We start from the raw sequence: 21,544 nt of genomic DNA, 5'->3' as shown, positions 1-21,544 counted from the left end.
GGACTGTGTCAATAAGACGAATAAAAGTGTGTGCTACAAAAGACGTTGAAGAGTCCGTCTGTACAATACTACAGATGTAAAGGTTTAGATTTGCTCCGGTGTTAGGCCGTCACCATCACTGTTGAGTGGATATGAGTCGAAGGTAAAAATCGCGAGGTCTGGGGAATTTGTTAAGCACGTTTCGTGACGGGTACTGCAAGATCCGACCGTGTCCGTCCGGTGCTCGCTGAGCTGCATTGGCTTCCGATTGCTGAACGAATACATTATAAGGTCGCACTCATTCCACACAAAGTACTTACCACGAATTAACCACACTATCTTGCTGATCTCGTCAAGGAGCACAAACCATCACGCAAACTCCGGTCTTTCTCGCAGCAACTTTTGGCTAGCCATCGAACAAACATGGTCACTTCATCGCTCACTTTCAGATGCACTTCTGTGGCCGTCTCGAACGCTCTTCCGATATTAGGAAGCCACTGAAGCTATACACTTCTACATCTAGACTGAAAACATTTCTTTTTGAATTTATTTTTGTTTAGATTGTCCTTCCACCGCACCTCCGATTAGCACGGTTGGGCACGTATCGTTCAAAAAAGTTCAACATATATAAGACTTGCGGTTGAGTGTCTGATGAGTGCGTAGAGCATGGTGAGTAGTGTTTCATGTCAATGTCTGGTGAGTGCCTAAGTGGTGAGTGTCTGATGGGTGTGAGTGGTGTCTTGAGAGTGGTGAGTGTCTTGTGATTGTGAGTCTGATAAGTGTAGTCCATGGCAAGTAGAGTCATGAGTGGTAAGACCTGGGCACGTAGTCACGCCAGCAAAGATGTTTATTTTTTCCTCGCAATATATTTCCTGTAATTACACTTATAAACAGCAAATACAAATTAACCGACAAGTATTAAAAACGGTTTGTTTCATCTAAAGGCACTTAATTAAAACGATGTTTTTTACAAGTTAGATTTAGTTGTCAGCCTTGTCAAATATTACTCTTTGGATCTTTCGGTAAAGTTACGTAGAACCAAAGTCACGTTTCTACACGACTTTACCAAAAGAACCAAAGAGTAATTCCTGCAGTCACGAAAGCTTCAAATCAAGTATGTCAAATATTCCGACACAATATATAAACATGGTAATGAAATATTGTATTATAAAAGCTAAAAAAAACTATAATTTAAATGACTATGATACGATAAAAAAATAAGTTTTACCTCCATCTATCATATAACATCAGGCTATGTCTACTAGGATTACACTAGCAGTACCTAAAGCATGGATTTCTGAGTCAGAAATTAACTTGCTTCATAAATCATTAACTTCACTTCATGCCCAGCACACCAGAAGGTCTTAAACTCGAAAAATAACCACCCTTAGGTAACACCTGTCACTGCTGGGGCTCACATCACCACGCAGGTGACCCTGTGCAATGGAAGCCCTCAGTGACTGTTGAAACTAAACAATAAAAAAAACTCCAAACTGCTCTCAAATAAATTAGACAGATGGGGACACACAAAAACTACAGATCCCTCATTCAGTGGGGAAGGGAGTGGAACATGCCAACGGCTGCCTTACAAAACCAGGTTTCAGGTGTTTACCTTCAGCAGCTTTTGACATTCTGGAAATCGTAAAACAATACATAGCAGTTCCGGAGGTGGGAGAATAATGCATCAATAACACTAAGGGACACCCAACAAGAGAATTGCTTTGACAAACGTGACATCCCTTGAGGCCAGTGTCAAGCCTGTAGTGCTTAACAAAAGTGTGGTTTTCACCACACAACCCCCTCACAAATACCTCTCCAGTTGAGCTTGCGCTTTGCTAGCATGGCGTCGCCATAGCCCTTTTGCAGAGAGGACCATACAACTTAGAGATGGCTGAATACCTCTTAATTCATGATACAGATGCCAATTCTCGATTTTGAGACTACCTAAATAACTGTGAGCCTCAATAAAGCACAAGTTGTTCATTTTAATGCCAATCCTTGTTTTGCCCAGAATAAAACGTCAAGTAGCAAATCACGTCCACGATTATGTAAGGACCTCTGCCCCTCAAATCTGAATGGTTTGGGCAGAAATAGGTTAACAATTTCCTGATTTACGTGAATCATGGACACCACTTTGGGAAAAAAACCTGGCAGGATCGTCAACACTATCTTATCCCTATGAAGAGCAATGAATGAAGGGTTGCAATATACAGTAGCGCGTGGATTTCTCCAACTCTCCTGGTCAAGTTACCGGCCACCAGAAACACAATTTTCATATTCAAAAGCTTAAATTAACACGTAGCCAGGGGCTCAAAGTCTGATTTGCAATACACTCTAAAGGCTAGAAGGTCTCAATGGGACCACCTCCAACCTCACTGCAGGACCTCACCTGACATATTGCTTGATGACCAGACTAGATGAGCCAACCAATTTTCCTTTAAACCCATCAAAATTGTGGCCACTCTTATGGAGCAAGGATAGGGCCAGTCCCTTTTTGAAACTCCTCCACTCGAACGTTCAAAACTGCTGACATGGCAGAATATTCAATTGAACACCAGATCCCAAATGTATGCCAATGATTTGTAGATTCGGCGAGTACAGCTTCTCTGTGACTTCCAACGTCAAGCACCTTTGATGTCAAGCTGATCCTTTAAAATATGGCCATCTTCACCTCAAGGCAGTCAGTCTGAACCTGACTGAATCCTGACACAGCAAGCTCCACTCCCCGGACCTCACGAGTTTTGTGACCTAGCCAATCGACAACTCTGTTCTCTACACCTGCCAAGTGATGGGCCACCACCAGTCACATCCCCACCTCCTTCACTCATATAAGGATAAAGATGCATGAGGAGATCATAATGAGGTGAGCCCTGGCAACTCATTGCCACCGCTTAAGAGGTTGCATATGACCAAGACTTGTTTCTCTGTTACCAAAACATTGAAACGCTGCAGGGATCAGCTGATTGCTCACAACTCTAGCGGGTTAATACTTGAGAGCCAGTCCTGAGCCAAACTGGCCTGTGCTATGTCCCTGCTAGCACCGCACTAAGGGAGCAAACTCCATTAGCAACAAAAAATATAACCCCTGATGTGTAGCTCACGAAAACCACTGATGGCCACAGAAGTGATAGCACTGAGGGCTTCCACAGTGTGAAGCTTCGTGTGTGTGGTGAAGCGAGACCACAGAAAAGGTCTTGCCTCCAGGACAGTAGATTTTAGTTTTAAACTTCTGGTGTGTTGAGCAGGTTAATGATTTACAAAACATGCTGTCGGCTGCCAAAAAGTAAAATCTAACAATATAACAAAAACAAATGATATTTGACACGTGTAAAAACTAATTAAATATTAGTACTGTACAATATCAATTATATGATAGCCAAATATATTGTGTAATATATATGCAATAGCAATGCAATCTACGTTTGTGAATACATATTTCATATATACAGTATACATATAAAGATTAAGAGCTGGTACATACATGTTTAACAAAGTGAGGGTAAAAAATACATTTCTATACAGCATTTGAGTTTTCAAATGTGCATGTTAATGGCATGGACATACATGTACACTTTACTGTGTTACCACTACACTTCACTTGTGCCGTCTACTCAATGTCAAGCCTATTTTGAAAAAAAAGTGGCAACCAATGAGCATCTGCAGGTTCTCCCAACTCATTGCCTCGGTTTCCTTGAAAGTTGACACACATTTGTGTTTGACTTATTTTTGATTGACCTTGAAACCAATATTTCTGAAACTATGTTAAGAAGCACCAGGTTGCAACTAATAGACTACCATTACAACAACACATTAGTGACTTAAAAGAACAATAACAATTAAAACTGTTTCTCACTAGTTATTAGTGTCCTTATCCAAACCTCTTACGCAAGGCCTGAAAACTATCCCAAGTCTCCATCTTGTTTTTATTAACAATTAGTAACAAAAATATAGAAAAGCAATGCATGCAATTGAAAAGATAGTTAACACAGCAGCAGAAAAACTGAGCAAAGCCAAATTGACATTTGAATAAACTTAACAGTTTATATGAACAATTTGTCACCAACCAGCTCCAATATGCAATTATGTATACTGTATATTGTATACCATGTATTTTATACAGTAAGGATTACAATTTTCATGATTTGTCCTCACAGTAAGTGCTAATTAATTTTAAGTAAAAATATTTTTGATACAATATTTACTACATAATTACAAGAATAAGAGCCTCAAACAGTAAATGTTTTATCTTAAGTTGTGATATGACAACTTACAACCATTTTAAACAAGAAAAAAACAAGTACGATTTTCTATTTTATCTAATTCCCACAACCTCTTCCACTACAGAAATTAACATGCATACTTAAGACTGAGAAATGAACAAACAAACTTAAAACGACCTCATTTTAAGGTAATGTAAAGAACCTGCAGTGGAAGATGTTTTAATGGAAGCAAAAATATCAAAATAGACTTTATAGACCAGAAAGAAGCCCGACACACTGTAGTTTATGTATATACACATCATCAGAGGACCAAATAAATGATTATTTACAGAATGGATGTACTCGAGTAAAATAAACAAATATATGTATTTACTGGTTTCATAGACAATGTTTGCGAATCGCACAAATTGATGGTATTAACAATGGTATATGCTGGAGTTTTACTTGGTAACACTTTAAAACATTTCCTCCTAATGCACATCTTAAGATAGGTTACATTTCACTGAGGACCAAACTAACATGAGTGAAGAACTGAATAGAATTTGGTCTCCACAGTCAAGAAGGGATTATTTATGTTGCCAAAAGTGCGTGAAAGACTGATCACAGTGCCCTCTCTTGCAGTGGCTGTGTGAGAAAATAAACAAGTGCAAAGTTCAGTATTTGCAAACAAGTGCGAGTAGCTTGTTACACAAACCCGTGTAGTATTTGAGAGCTAAATAATGAGCCATTGCTTACATAATGTATTTTTTTGTTTTAAATTAACCGTGCTGTGCACAATTGCAGTTGTAAAACAGCTGTGTAAAAACGATTCCATTCATGAGACTAGTGTTTCTCCTAGGTACCATGTACTTTTGTTGTATGGAACCAGTGTAGTGCCATTGAAAGCTAGTTGGAAATGGTGCCATTGCATGCTTCAACAATTAATGCAGTGTCAGGATCATCTTGGACAAACTGACAATACAGCTGCATTACGGCAATCATCAAAATTTAAATGTTTCTGCTTGAATTTAATTACTGTACTGTCAACCCAGTGGACGACCTGCAATTGTTAGAACTCTAGGCCACTTATGTTGTGCTCTGGACACAAAATTGGTATGCTTGACACATTTTAAAAACTTTAAATCAAAAGGGTGTACTGTATGTACCCATTGTGTGGTAACTATAACATTTCAGAACAGACCAGCCCTTTACAGACATTCTCTTCTGTATGTGATATGACCCGACAAACAATTACTGCAGCCATTCTCTAACAATAACATTCGTTCTGATTACAATAACTATTACGTTGCTGTGACTATGCAAATATAATCAAGCACCAACGTTGATGATAATGCAGATACCATTTAGGAATATATTTAATGTGTGTACCATTGTTAACATAAATAACTTCTGCTGTGTAAGACACAGAAAGCTGGAAACGACAAGCAGCTTGCTCATCGAAATATAAAGCTCACAGAAGTGTTCATTGGAAAAATATTTAATCCTTCCTTAAGAGCATTCAAGCAGCATACACCAAAGTGTGCGTAAGGAAGATTTTGTGCATGACCTCATACGCGGATCAGAGCATACACTAAAATGTGAACTTGCATTCAATAATGCTCATGCGTGTTTGAATTTTGTTGAGATATACACTTCATTATTGGTATTTTCAAAATGAGGTCTATATACATGACGTGAAATTTTTCTTGAACGTCCGATTCACTGTTTTTCACATTCCATGTTTTCTTTGTCCTTTGAACGTGCCTTCTGGGGATCTGGAGAAAAAAAACCATCACTTGAGCCCATGAAGAATATCTAACTTTTCTTTTCAAACACTTATCCGTAGTAATCCGTCTGGCTGATCTCAGGGTAGGGTTGAGCGCCATCTGCAGGAGCCAGGCTTGCCGCGTTCGCCGTGCCGACGCCACCAGCAGGGAGCAGTACACTGCCTTGAGTGCAGTAAATGGCCGCCATCTGGAAAAGACCAAAGGTGGGGTGGGATGGTCAGAGAAAGGAACGTGAATTTAATGAGTACAAGGAGAAAAATAATTACGTGCAAAACTCGTGGAAAAAATGCTCCGCTTTAACGTGTATCTGCCAAACAGGAAGACATTGCCTTTCCTCCAACATGCATTAGGCCTGCTACGTACAACCGACTATTCAAACGGTCCTAATACCCTTTTTTCGGCATGTGTCCAACGCTACGTACATTACAATGATGTGCGTGTGTGTATTCCATCATTGTCACTGCAAAGCTGAATCCTACACTATATTCGGTATTCGTTTTGTGAACACGGCTGTTGTGAAGACACGGAAAGCATGGTAAACCCTGCATGCCAATGCATCATTTATTGGGAGTCGTATCATTTGAGCGATATACTGTGAAGTATATTGGGACTTTGTTGGCAGTCATTATAGAACTATCAAACTTTTGTCAACGGAGCATAAAATATGTACATTTTTGCAGTCACAAATTCCCTTATCCATGACCTTGTATACCTGCCACATTGTAGACCAAGTATTTTTCTGTGTAAACAGCAACCATGTGTTGAATGAGAATAGGTTTTCCCCTTTTTTATGGCAACAAAACCGTTGTGTTAAGATGTTAAAACACCAAACTGAAACCTTTTACAAGGAATCATGTCTGCATTAACCACAATGCTTGTGGTCAGAATGCAAACAAAAAACATACTCTGATAATTTCTGCATTGTTCTTGAAACTGATTGGTCCACACCAGGAGACAGCTTTCTTTTGAGTCTCGTCTCAAACGGTGTTAGACCAGAGGTGTGGACCAATCAGTAAATATATGTGTCGTTAAACCCGCCACGAAACGTCATACAAATAGAAATCAGTTTAACGCGTAGGCTTTCGCAACCACTATCATCCATAAAAGAGGTTTTTGGGTTGTCTCCTGATGAAGCTAGTTGTAATTACTGGCGAAACGTCGTACTCAGTTTGCAAATATTGTGGCTTGGCTCTCCAACACACCGGTGTGCTGTACTAGTGACGAATTGGCATGTTCCATTTACGTGACAACCCTTACTAGTTGGCTGTGTCGGGTGGTGGCAGGTTTAACGACATATATTTACACGATCTAACCAAAAAAACGTCTATTATGAATAATGAGGGGTATAAGTACTGGTGGATGTCGTAAAGCATGTGGAATTTTTTTCCGAATTACCAACCTCAATAGACTTGGCTGAAATGACTCCCTGGACAGTCGTAAGGAAATTAGGAAACTAGCCCATAAAACACCCCCCCTTACACTGAAATGGTTGTGTCCAAATGTGACTCAAGTTTTGCATGTGAAGTGAACTGTGGCATGACATCCGAGGTCTTAGTATGGAAAAACCGTACCGCTCAAGGGATTTCTTCTATTTCGCAACAAACCCCTCAATGCATGTTTAGCATTATACGTTATGCTAATTGATAACCAATTAAATATGCGTCAATGATCACCACCAGTACCCGTATTGTCAAAAGCACTTCGTAATTAGCTAAAAGTATGCATTTCTTCCTAGGCTTTACAACATATGTGGATGAGTCATCGCTATTTAAATACAAAGCAACCTGCAACAATACCTGGACTGAACACTCCACTGTTACACTTTGACCCAAGGCCTATTCCAGCCAGACCCAACATGACATCATTGGCAAACATTAAAATCCAATTTGACCTGTGAGCTATACAAAATACATATGTTATACTCTGTACATTCTGAAGATGAACATCAGTGTGGTTGTGATAATCTGAAATAAACAAATGTGAATGGGCAGCACAAGTATGCCTGCGTGCTTATTGCTGTGTGTCTTTTCTGGTGTGTCTGTAACTGTCTTGAGAAATGTATCAACCATTGTATTTCTGAACAGGTTTCATTCTTGAAAAACCTCTTATTGAAGAAAAAAACTCTACCAAAAAAAGTGTGGCTTGAGTGATCTTTTTTTTTAAAGCCTTCGGAACACATTCATATAAAGAGTCTCGTGAGTACAAAGCATGTTTTTTTTCTGCAGGAAACGTTTTGTAATACAGGAGTCCAAACATTTAACATTCAAGATGCATTTACAGTTGTAGCTCATCACAATTAGCTGTTCACAACGACACAATCTGATTCCTGACCAAGTGGTGTCTCACAACACAACTTTTAGAAATTAATCATTGGTAATGTTGATATGATTGGAATATGTATGTATTGTTTGCCAACTACAATTGTGGTCTGCTGCAACCATGTGTTCTGCAGGTCGCTGCAGTTGCTTCAGGTTCATACGACAGAGAAACGTACATCCTGCCACCAAGTGGCAATTATATCCATCCAGGTGTTGAGCAACCTCAACTAAATTCAAGACAGGTCAACTTTTTGCTTCATTTCATATCAGTATCTTTCCCCTGTCAACACATCGAATTACGGACGAAACCTCCAGCCACCGTGTGGCTTCACATTCACAGCAGCACTTAAGCCAACACTGCACTTGCAATATCAGCAACGAGTCAAAACGTGAAGCAAGCGTTCAGTTAAATTAATGCTAAAGCTGCATTGGTAATAAATTATGTACAAGTGACTTGCCGCCATTTGACAGCAACAATAATACCATGTGTGCCGACAGTGAGACGCCGCCGCCCCCCCCCCCAAGCTCCCTTTAACCCAGGTGGTGCAAACAGAGACTAGGATCCCCGATGGCCGAATGTCTCGTATCGAGCTGCTATATGCATGTATGTTGAACTTCTTTCGCACCGTACGTAGCCAACAACAAACTAAACACAAAAAGCAGTTGTAAAGAAATTCGTTTCTGTTTTGTTTTTCACGCTGAAAGGCTGGTATATATTTAAGCTATTTGATTAAAACAACGTGTCGTCATTGAAAGTACTATAGATAGGTTTAAAGTTGACATTCTGGAAAGTAGATGTAAGTTCATTGTTGATTGAGTGCTGATCGTGCAACATCGGTCTTTTGAGTATACGTTTTGCTATTGTATTAATTATTCATTATTTTATTCTATATTAAACATTGATTTTGAATATTTCAAATAACTCTTTCCTGTAAAGGATTAATTAAAACTTTTTTGACCCGATGTTTGCGTGTAGAGTACATCGATGTGTCCGATATTTCGGTGTTTTTCTTCCCATGTCCCATCCATACACAACACCTGTCTATGGCTAGGATTCTGATAACCCAGTGGAATTTCGGGTTTCTATGGCTTTTTACAGTAAAGTCATTGTTTCTCCCTGCACAAATAAGCAAGGCCCAGTGCTCATATCTGCCTTGGTGGTCATAAGCCAGTGCTGCCAATTCCATAATCCTAAAGTTTTAACTTAAGATCAATAATAATAATAATGATATAATTTAGAAAAAGCAATAAAAACAAATCTCTCCACTTTTGCATTGGCAAGTTACTTTGTTTCCAAACTTACTAATATCACCGGAAGCACAGAACACATGCGTTTCAAATTGAAGGTGAATGGGTGGGTGTAAAAGTCTGACAATGCAACCCATGACATTACCTATTTTGTATGTAGCATTAAAACACAATGGAAAGCCAACATTCATAATTTGCTGGATCATCGCACAATTCAAACTAAATCCTACTTGTGACAGGGTTTTGCTAAATATATGAATAAACAAAGATTTACGTGCGCACACACGTACAGTGTGAACTGTATATGTGTGTGCACGCATATCTTGCACGGTAAGGCATTTTCATGAAGCTGCTGGTCAAATGTATGAGGATAGATCAGTCGCCAATCTCACCATGTGGTTTCCATCCTCCTGCTTAGTTTCGAGTTTATTCTGTAATACTATGCCATAATTCACATCTTGGCAAGAGGGTTGTATTCTTTCATGCTGGTGATATAGGTGTCCTTGCACTCAAACACAATTGGGTATATGGCCAATATGTATTTCAGTTCTATGAAGCAAAAAAACTGGCTCTGCTAATTAGATATTTTTAAATCCTAGAATTTCTGCATCTATCCTTTCTATTTTATTTTTAAAATGTTGATACAAAAAATGTCCCAACAAGGAGGCAATCTGTGATGATGTGTTTCAGTGGTTTTGTCAATAAAGTAAGTGAATATGTCCTCATGGTTTCACCTACATTATAAAAAAAATCATTCATTAATTTGCACACCTAAGTACACATATCTGCAGAAGCAAGCAAGACAAGGCAAATATCTTGTAAAGAAATAACTTTTGCAGTTGCTCAGAGAACATCGCTCATACAATTCCCCTGTCTTTAAGAATCTCACCTCTTCAGCAGTGAGTCGTTGCTGATTGGCTGGCGGACAGGAACTCTGCATCTGGAAATTGCAGGGAGCCATACGTTTTTCCTCATTGTATTGGCCTTGATGCTGGAGCGGATGATGCTGATGGTCGTTGTTATACTGGTGTGAGTTCACTTGTTGGTTCCTTGCATTTCCCAACTGCGACGAGTCTGTGGAGTAGCCCAGGAAGTGTTGGGATTGGCCGGGAAATGACGATTGCTGTAAAGGAACTGCTACTCCAGTAGTACACATTTGCTGTGGTGCACTGAACTCTCTGTGGCCGACTGTCCCATTAAAGTTTGCAGTATGTCCTCCAGGAAACTCCATTGGCTGCAGATGCATGTTTTGCGGGTGAGTCTTACGAGGCCAGTCACAGGTGCCTTGTGGTTGAGCACCAACCAATGATGTTTGCATGCAGTTTTTGGATAAAATGTTTTCAAGAGCACTGTCATGCGTTGGTACAGCATCTATTTCACTTTGCACTCCTGGGCTACTCATTTGCATTTGTCCATGAATTGTATTTAATGCACTCTGAACCGGAAGACTATTCAGTGGACTTTCAACCTGCACGGCACTGACTGGACTTTGGACAGTGACTCCACCCATTTGGTTCTGTGGCGGTACACCATTCACAAGATTCTGGGAAAGGACTCCATATTTAATTGTTTCATTGTAAGTTATGCTTTGTCCTGGAAACCTGTCTCTATAGCTCTGAGTTGCTGCTACATTTTGCCCTTTACTTCCATTCATGACAAAGTGGCCTTGCATCGTGTTTGCAAAATCTTGACTTTGTGCATGCATGGTGCCCCAAGGCTGTCCTTTGAAGTCCTGAGGCTGCAAGTTTGATAGCTGACCAGGTATGTTGCTTTTCCTGGTTGTGGCTTGCACTATATTTTGGCTCATTCCACTTTGAAACACAGTATTATGTGTTGCACATTGAAGTGGACCATGTTGAGCATTCTGGACAGAACTTACAAAGGGAGTGTTTTGCAAGCTGACATTCTGAATGGACATAGGTTGTGTTCCACTTGTACTTGTTGAACCCGGCATGTTGCATGGGACTTTAAACTTTTGTTCAATGCCATCAGCAGGCATTGCACCAAACTGTCCATACGGACGCATTTTCTGTGTTGGAAGATGAGACTGCAACCTTCCGTTGAATGTCTGTGAAGGCTGCAAGTAGTTCTCAAATGTTTGCATGGTGGAATCATTGCTGCTTCCATGACGCATCTGTGGCTGTTGTACCCTCAGGTAGTTGTTTTTATTGAGTGACTCCTGAACCAAGGAAAGGATATCATCATTTGAAAGAATACTCTCAAGGTCTGGTGTACAATCCACATCCATCATCAGCTGTTTCTCCTCCTCCTCAAGTAACTCAATGTCATCTATGGTTAGGCCCAGTGTTTCCAGAATATCATTCAATTCGTCTGGCACTTGAAAGCCAGAATCCGATGAACTTGGCTCAGAGAGGCTTTTCTCCACGTCAGACTCAATCTTCACGTAGCTTAACAAGCTGCCCTTGCCTCCATTCCACCCAGAAGCCTGACCGACGCTGTGTGAAGACTCTGCCACAAAGCTAGGCATGCTTAAACCTCCTGCCAAGTCCGTGGCAAAACGGCTCTCAGTGGCTGGTGGCCGCACGTACACGGTCTGATCCTGCTGCATCATGGCACCGAGCAGCGAGCTGGGATCCACCTTCTTGTCCCACTCAGAATTCTTCCCGCTGCTCATCCTCTTGATTAACAGATGATTTTCATCTTTCGGGGGAAGGTTCCCTTGCATCTCCGGGGGCAGGAAGCCTGTTTCGTAGAGCATCGCTTCACCGGTCGTGAAGGCGAAAGGGAACTGCAGTGCCCTCTTGCGCAGGTGTTCTTCTCCCTCCTCGTTGCTGCAGGAGCACAAATAAGCATCGTGTAAGCCTACAACTGTCTGCAGCTTCCACTAACAAGCAACATTTTCGACAGCATTCTTGTATATTTGCCACATTTAAAAGTGGAAAATGTGGTCACTTTAAAGTAAAAGCTGCTGAGCATATAATGTTACCTTTTTCACAAAGATACAATGGCAGTATTTCACCACAAATTTTTTACGTATTATATCACGTGATTTTTCAATTACTTGCTGTCCCCAGCAAAATACAGTTAAAAGTGCAATAATACACTAACTACATATGTGTATATCTCTGCGAGTGCTTCTTTGTAGAATCTCTGTTGCTCACATGGAGATACAGATAGACACGTCTCTTTGGGTGTGTCTTTGTACAACTGTATTTGTAGGGAACAATAGTGCAACGGTTAGCGAGCTGCGCTACGAACCCGGTGACTCGAGTTTGATTACCGCTCATGGTCAACACCGGTGATGATTATCTGAACTGGTCCTGGGCCTCCCCTAGGTCCACTCAGTTTCAAATGAGTACCTGAGACAAAGGCAGCCGGGCGTGGTGCTGGCCACCCCACCCCCTCGTGTGCCGTGGCGGCCTTCGTAGGTGCTCGCTAACAGCACTTGCCCCAACAGTCTGTTAAGGCTATATGGGGGATCTTTGTTTTTGTATCTGTAATTTTAACCCATTGATTTCAGTGCAGTGGGACCGAGTGTCTTGAGGGGGCAATATTTGGCATGCCACCTGACTACCTCAGAGCAAACGTATGTCCTTCAATACAATGCAACTAGGTCAAGGCATGGCCCACCTGAGTGGCCTTTGTGTTGCTATGATGTAGTCTGGGCGGCCGTTCTTGTAGACAAGGCGCGCATTGGCCTGTACCCAAGCCCAGCGGTTGCCCTTGGTGAGCAGCCGGAAGATGGTGATGCCACTCTCCCCAGTTTTCATCACTGCCAAACAGGGCAGAGCAGAAAACATCGCACTCAGCTCAATCCGATCACTTACACTTTGACACATTTAATTTTTTATATGTAAAAATCCAGGACCCTGATGTCACGCTAATTCCGTAACGCTATTATTAATAATGATGAGCGGAACATTATTTTCGATTGAATATTTCAGATTTACTGCGATACACCCATTCTTAGACGGGCTAAAGGCGAGTTTAACTGGAAGCAAGACGCCAGATATGTTAACTGCTGTCTTGAAGATTTGGGAGTATTTTTTTATTGGCATAATGTTTTTTAGCATTTAGCTGTCAACAGCAGTTCTGGAATGAAGCGGTGTAATATATCCATTCTATCTTTACCAATTCAACAGTGTATACAAGCAATGATTTTTGTTAACAACACTTCCTCATAACAAAATATATGTGCCTCATGTTTCAGGCAATTTTTACATTTCAAATAATCCTTCCTATATACACTTTAATACTTTAAGAATTATGACATTTCAAACATGTAAATGATGCTCACACAAGTGATTATTGGCATGCTGACATATTACCAAAATAAATACTATTGTAAATAAAATTACAAAAGCAGAAAGCGTTTTCAATTGGACCACCTAAGGAAGATAATTATCATGACAACATAAAAGTTTTCTGTGATTTATTTTGGCCACGGGATAAGTGATGAACACATCGTCTGAAGCGCGAAGCCAATCATAATTCACTCTGACACACAGGCTGTGCTAACCGCTACTCACTTCGCACGTGGTTGTCGGCACAATGCAGCATGTCGGCGGCATGGATGAACTGGTACCCAGTGCCACGCATGGCAAGCTCCAGCTCAGTGTAGCCAAGTACGATACGTCCCCTATAAACAAACACACATCGGTCAATTAACAACGGAGCCGTGACACAGCGGCGAGCGCAGCGCGCTCAAATGTGAACCCGGCGACTCCCAGATTGATTGCCTGCCACTCCTAACCGTGAAGTGCGGTTATCCGAGCCAGTTCTGGGCCCCTCTTTTTACCAAATCGCGTTGACCAGCGTGGTGGAGCGCAGCCAATCCCCATTTACTGACATAGTGTCGGCGAGGCCTTCATCCCAACGGTGGAACGACAAAAGACCATATGTATATGAAATAAATCAATAAAGCTACCCACCATCATGTCATAAAAACAGCCAAAACTACTCTGGATTAACATGTTATGCTCATTGTCAATTTTTTTAATTAGATTTTCCATATAATGGGTTATGTTGTATCAGTCTAACTCCTAATTTGATTTAAATAGAGGAACATTTTAAACCACATGCAATTAAATGAAGCAGGAGGAATTAACAATAAGTAATGTTCATGAGTAGCACATAATGACACAAATGGTATTTAACATCAACTTAACTGCAGACAAAATGCAATTACACAGAAAAATGACTGAGCCGCATTGAAAATCAAACCATAAGCTCCATGCAAATGGACTCGTAGTCAAACTTACAAACTATTGGGCTCTCTTAGTAGCCATGTAATCATCCATTGAGGTATCTATTATAATCAGTTCACATGCTCAGGATGCATGCATTGAATCATGTTAGTTAGACATGATTACAATTCATACAAATCAAATGAAAATTACTTGGTGATGTTTCGTTGAGCCTAATTGAGCAAAGAAAACTGGACGGACAAGTCAGAGGTAAACTAGAAACAATACAAACAAGATGGCCAAAAATTTGACAAGAATAATTGATTGTTGCATGGAATCACAACCTACGAGTCGTGACCAACTGTCAAGTCGTCGTATGGTTACGTGATTGTGTGCCCAGTAGACAATGCTCACTTGGCATCGCAACCGATGGGCGTGAAGTCCAGCTTGTGTTTCGTGCGGAAGATAATGTTGCGGGTGCGGATCTCCAGGATAGAGGGCGACTGGAGAGGGGTGGCGACTGCGAACAGCGCCAGCTGCGCGGGTTGAAGGGACCCATCCGCCGAACGACGGTTCTGACCATGCAAGAACTTGAGGCGTCCCTGCATCTGCAAAGCCTGGCGCGTACAGAGAGCAAACTTGCATGTCAATGCTGGCACGGGGGATCAGTTGTAATGCATGGGTGGATGAGAGCTCCACATTTTATTGTTGGTTATTGACACATGCTTACGAAGTTTCAAGAAACCCATATTGGCCCAACTAATACTGTGGTCAAGTGCTTGACTTACATTTAGACATTCATGAGTTCAAATCCCAATTGTGAGTTGACTCGGTCTATTACCCTGCAGGATTGGTAAAGTATCAATTTGTGGGGCAATCAACAGTGGTTATCCTCCACTGTAGGAATGTGGAATTTCCACCGTGTTTCTATCGACACCAAATGGAGAATCCAACACTCGTTAAAGCATTGAGACCCTTCAACTTATGGATGGAAACAGAGGATCATTGTCGATGAAGACAATGTGTGGTGATATTATGTTGTATATATAGTTCCTTCAGACCAAAGAATCATCCTTGAAACCAAAGCATCATACTTTGTCAAAATTAGTTTATATACTCGTGAAAGACAAGGCGAAAAAGGTTTGGGAAAATTCTGGACGTATCGCCCTTATGGAGTCGAAGAAGCTAAGCAGGTTGGAGACTTGCCAGTACTCTTTGTATCTGCTGTGAAGCCATCGCCCAAAAGGTTGCCTATTATACATTTTTTTCTTTTAAGGCAAGACTATTGACAAAGGTGTTAAACGTTTTGTTATTTATGCTTTTGCAACACTGTCAACACAGGATCGGCAAATCATTTGTTGAGTACCGACCACTGGGAGTTTGCCAGATGTTGTCAGCATGGGGCTTGCAAGGAGGCCAGGAGATAGCAGTGCTCAGTGTCACCACCTCATAGTCGTGGGTTTTCTCAGGATAGTCTGCTTTTCTTACACATTCCAAATGCTACCAAACACGACCAAAAACCAAGCTACACACGCCAAACGCTACCAAAAATGTACTGTCTCGTTATATTTGCGTTAGAGTTGGTTGTCCTTCCCCCGCACCTACAATTAGCGTGGTTGGCTCTGTACGATGCGAAAGAAGTTCAACATACATACAGACAAGACATTGTGGGTAAATTATATTATAAATAATATTAATTGAATATTTGTCAGTATGTGGAGAAATCATGAATTCCAGTGAAAGACAAGTTGCACACACACACGCGCACATAATTGACATCAAATGTCTCTCAAAGAAATTCAAATGTGAGCTCACACGAGTTTGTTTTGGAAGCCAATCGTGTGGGCACATGCCATCTCACCAGGAAGCCAGAGGAGTTGTCAAGTAGACAGCGGAAGCGGCAAATGAACTGGCGTTCGAGGAAGGAGGAGTTTTCAGGCGGTAGCTGCTGTGGGTTGTATACTGCCACTGATGATGTGCTGCCATCCTGGTCACCTGCACACACAAGCAGATAATAAATAACGATCATCTTGGGTGACATATTATACTGTCTCGTGATTGTCTCATCACCAAAGCACAATGGGAGGAAACAAGGTGTATAAGCCTTAGATCATCATGGCACAAGCTATCCCAATATATGCCATATTTCCAAAATGTTGTTTTCCGGCTGAGCTCCAGAGAAGAATAAAAAACACAGCAAAGAGACAGATCCACATGTGACTGGTCAATTATATGTGGAATTCAGGCACTGCAGGAAGCAAACCATTTATGGGACATATTAGGCAAATCTAATCAACACAAAACAGAGGCCTGCCTAGAAATTCAATCTGATCAATTAACCTATGACTAACCATTCAAAAGCCTGTTCCCTTACTACAAATTACATTTAGGATTCAAAAGTTATTGTATCAAGCTCAAATTGTGAGATGCGTACACAGCTTAAAAGCAGAACAAATGCAATGTACAGCAAATCCAGAAACACTGCAATATGTGGGCCACATAAAGCTGCTATACGTATCCTCAATGAGTTTAAGTTATGTTTTTAAGCTGTAATTCTAATGTGCAATTACATAAGAGGGCCATTAGAAAAATCCCAAGGATATATGAGTGTTTTAAAAGGTGCCATTTTCAAGCATACAGTGGATTGTTATTGTGACTTTCCATAAGCTAGTACAAATATTGTATCACGTATCAGTGCAATAAAATGCAAGCCGAAAGGAAATTAAATATAAACAAAAACAGGTGATTTAATCTGTTGCCCCATGCAATAAATCACAAGGAAAGGCGAAAAGCAATGTGGTTGTATTTGGATTGTATCCTCTCTATTCAGTGATTCATCAAATATAACAGCCCTATAGTACTATGTACATACGTCACAACTCTATGTGCATGGGTTACTATGTACATGGATTACATATTTGTACAATGGCAATTGGAGAGGTGCACACAGTAGAAACTATAACTTTTATTAGGCTGTGTTACAGCAAGCCTGGCATCATGTACCTTCTCCTTCGGGATTTCCGTACAACATATGTGACTGCTCTGTCACACGATGGTAAATCATAATTTTTTATTTAAGGAAACTGGTTATACCATCCAACCACAAATGTTATATCGTACAAAACATATAATTAACTCACATTTCATACCCACTCAGAACTGTGGCTCGGTCACAACCAATATCCATGCTCTCATTGCGGAGTCATATTTACAATAAACTATGTTATATGTGTAGACAAAACATTTGCTATGCCTTTAAACAAATATTCTGTAAATTGCAAAGATGCCAATAGGCCACTACATTACTTTATGTTTCATTAGCAGTATCCTTTATGTAGGATATTGAGAGTAAAACACATCGTTTAATCAACCCAACAAAGTCATATCATACATTGCATCCATCCAGTTATACTAAGCCCTGGTTAATGTGGATATGAGCTAGACGCACCAAACTGAGCAGCCCTTGAGCCAAAGACAGGGAAATTACATTTTCACCAAATACCAGAGGTGGGACAAAGTCATTGTTGTGCAAGTCACAAGTAAGTCTCAAGTCTTTGCTCTCGAGTCCCGAGTCAAGTCGAGTCAAAGATGAGGCAAGTCCAAGTCGAGTCTGAAGTCATCAAAATCATGACTCGAGTCTGACTCGAGTCCAAGTCGCATGACTCGAGTCCACACCTCTGAGGTGGGACAAAGTCATTGTTGTGCAAGTCACAAGTAAGTCTCAAGTCTTTGCTCTCGAGTCCCGAGTCAAGTCGAGTCAAAGATGAGGCAAGTCCAAGTCGAGTCTGAAGTCATCAAAATCATGACTCGAGTCTGACTCGAGTCCAAGTCGCATGACTCGAGTCCACACCTCTGCCAAATACAATTTCACAAAATACAGAGGCCAGTTTTGGGTTTGGCATTAAATGTGTGTATATATATATTCACAAAAACAGTCACAAGGCCACTGCTTAATTTGAAGTGCAACTTTCAGACAAAGGCATTTGTTAATTGCAATTCTGAAGCTGCCATGTATACCTGAACCATCTTTGTGTGCCTCTCTGGCTGCTGGTGGTGGCTTGAGAGCCCAATGGAGTTGTCGAAGGAACTCGTATCTATCTTCAGAGTGGACCAGTTCGTATACACTTTGATGGACCACGTCGCACTGCACACCAACGAGAAAGATCATGAGAAAAGCAAACCCCATGCAGGACATCCTGCCTTTTGCATGCAACCTGCTAATATTAATAGCCGACGTCATACACGGTAGCACATGCCTATGATTCAATGCTATGGGTGCAAGGTTGGCAGGCAGATCACATAGAATGTCACCACAGCAAGTGGATAGCTCAATTAGCTTTAAAGATTGTTGAGTGTTATCCCCTGATGTATGTATGTATGTTGAACCTCTTTCACACCGTGCTAATCGGAGTTGCGGGAGAAGGACAATAAAATAAACACAAAAAGCAGTTATGAAGAAAGGAGTTCTAAAAAAACATCAGCAGTTCTGATGAAGGCAGACTTTCTCTGGGCACTTTGGTTTCCCCCCGTATGTTAATAAACACTTAATAAGACAATGGCCAAACATCCAAAGAGGGCATTCCTTACAACATGGCAAGTGAGGATACATTTACAATGTTAAAATAACTTTTTCTCTGGCCAAATTGTTAGCAGGTGATCTCGAAGGCTGGGTGCCTGCTGGAAATGTCGTAAAACACTTTCAACTAGGGATTTTGGAGACTACACAAATCCAACCTCATCATGCGTTATATTGGTTAACATGCATTATTATGGTAAAAGAAGTGTGTTTCTTCCATCACGGCCCCCATTAAGAGGTCAAATTACAGGTTTCAAACTGCAGCATTCTTAAAGGTTTACATCCACGAAACAGTGCACATGGCAAAGAACCCATAAATCTCAGCCTCAACGAATGGTGACCATGGCTATCAAGTTCGGCATTCACCATGTGTGTGTGGCAGCTGTGTGTGCAGGAAGTAACATCATAGGAGTACCTGGGTGGCCAGACATTCTGGTGAGAAAAATATGTAGCAGCATGTGTCTGTAAGAGATTGTGGCCTGCAACCCAAGTACTTACTACAATGAGAGACTAGTTTACATAATTGTAGCATAGATATTTGACGAAGTAGTACCTTAAGAAATTTAACCATCTTGCAACGAAATTACCTTTATACAGTATTACCCCTCGGTTTACGTTGGGGATGCGTCCCTGAGCGGTGCCACAACGAAAATCCCAAACAACGTCAATCGAAGGCATTTACAGAGAAGTAGGTGGAGGCGAAGGTTGAGAGGCGACGGATACGAGGAAGGACGGACGATGCTGTCAGCAAAGCTAAGCGTGTGTTGAGGCGATGCAAATCAGGTAGCGGTATTAATAATAAAGTGGTGATGTATTTGCAAAACGATCTAAAAGTGGGAGGCTTAAATCGGATATTACTGTATTTGCTTGTGTCCATGGGAAAATTCAACAATGTTTATGCAATATTTTCTACATGTATATCGTATTATTTAATCATTGTAATTATGTACATAAGCAGTCATGTTTGCAGAATCATCAGGTAAGAATGAATGCAATCGAAACGTATTCTATTATTATTTTATTTTAGTTTCGTTTCTACGTGACTTTACCAAAAGAACCAAAGAGTAATTCCTGCAGTCACGAAAGCTTCTAATCTAGTATGAACCACCTCTACGGGGAGGGTTTCATCACAACTAACACTTAACTTCGAATTTAGCAATCTTTGGGAGAACGTAATCAACCAGGCTATGCGTTAAGTGTGTGTTAGCTGACTCTCTCTGTTGCATTGCATTTAACTCTCTAATTTCACTAATTTTCTTGTCAAACTTCCTATTTCTCGCTCTAATTTTTCCTTGCATGTCTGTTTCACACTTAACTTCTAATTTAGCAATCTTTGGAAGAACGTAATAAACCAGGCTATGCGCTAATTGCGTGTTACTCGACTCTCTGTGTCGCATTGCATTACACTACTTAATTTTACTAAATTTACTTTCTCAAACTTCCGATTTTCTTGCTCTAAATATTGCCTTGCTGGTTTGTTTAGAGTCCATTGTCCCTTCTCTGGCCACTATGGTCCGGAATTCTACACAACTCTCTCATTGTCCTCTGCCCCAATCCCCCCCTCTCAATGCCCCAACCCCTTAACCTCTCTCTATTTAAGGCCTCGACACAGTGGCGCTGTCTTTCTGTTTGTCATTCTTTGGAGGAGCGTGGTCAGCCAAGTGGGGTGTTGGCTGTTGTGTTGGCTGGCTCTCTCTGTGTTGTGTTGCATTGTGTTTCTAAGTTTACTATGTTTGTTTTTTTTCTCATTCATTCTTACCTGATGATGGTTGCTTGTGTTGCAAATCGAAAAGTCGTATTCTATTATTATTTTATTTGATTTTCTACGTGACTTTACCGAAAGAACCAAAGAGTAATTCCTGCAGTCACGAAAGCTTCAAATCTAGTTTCTAAACATACAATTTAAATTATTTTTTTATAGTGAAACTGTTGTTATATATTCCAGAAATATATTTACACATGAACTGCGGTGGAGCAATGTTGTACTGGTCAGCACATTGCAATATTAAATTTGCGATGAGAGTCAAATTCCCGAGCGTGGCTATCGGTGGTGAGATGTGAATCGGTCCTGGGCATCCCTTCACTAACCTGTACTGACCAGCGTGGTGACATATGGTAAAACTACCCCCATGATCAACACGCCATGAGGAGGGCCTCATTAATAAAATTTATATTTAAAAGTGCCAACTCCTCCCCCCCTTCCCCTTCTTTACCTAATTATGTTGGTTTTCTTTCCCCATCCTTCCCTCCCCATACAAGCTTTCGTGTTCTGGCTTGCGGTCCCCACCTG

General features: G+C 40.9%; 1 protein-coding gene across 2 annotated transcripts in view; it reads right to left on the bottom strand.

The window, feature by feature from the left end:
- Positions 1 to 801: 801 nt before the first annotated feature.
- LOC144934253 (aryl hydrocarbon receptor-like) overlaps positions 802 to 21,544 on the bottom strand; it is a 68,080-nt gene continuing 47,337 nt past the window's right edge. For both annotated transcript variants that reach the window (XM_078859908.1, XM_078859919.1), the window contains exons 6-12: positions 18,696 to 18,822; positions 16,540 to 16,673; positions 15,093 to 15,295; positions 14,022 to 14,131; positions 13,123 to 13,264; positions 10,421 to 12,323; positions 802 to 6,152 (exon numbers count right to left, since the gene is read on the bottom strand). In XM_078859908.1, the coding sequence (XP_078716034.1) occupies positions 6,015 to 6,152; positions 10,421 to 12,323; positions 13,123 to 13,264; positions 14,022 to 14,131; positions 15,093 to 15,295; positions 16,540 to 16,673; positions 18,696 to 18,822 (2,757 nt within the window). In that variant the 3' untranslated portion in view covers positions 802 to 6,014. The remainder of the gene's footprint in view (positions 6,153 to 10,420; positions 12,324 to 13,122; positions 13,265 to 14,021; positions 14,132 to 15,092; positions 15,296 to 16,539; positions 16,674 to 18,695; positions 18,823 to 21,544) is intronic.

The sequence above is a fragment of the Lampetra fluviatilis genome, chromosome 1 (assembly GCF_964198595.1).
Source record: "Lampetra fluviatilis chromosome 1, kcLamFluv1.1, whole genome shotgun sequence".
NCBI lineage: Eukaryota > Metazoa > Chordata > Hyperoartia > Petromyzontiformes > Petromyzontidae > Lampetra > Lampetra fluviatilis.
Note: the sequence above shows the minus strand (reverse complement) of the source record. Positions and strands in the feature narration are given on the sequence as shown.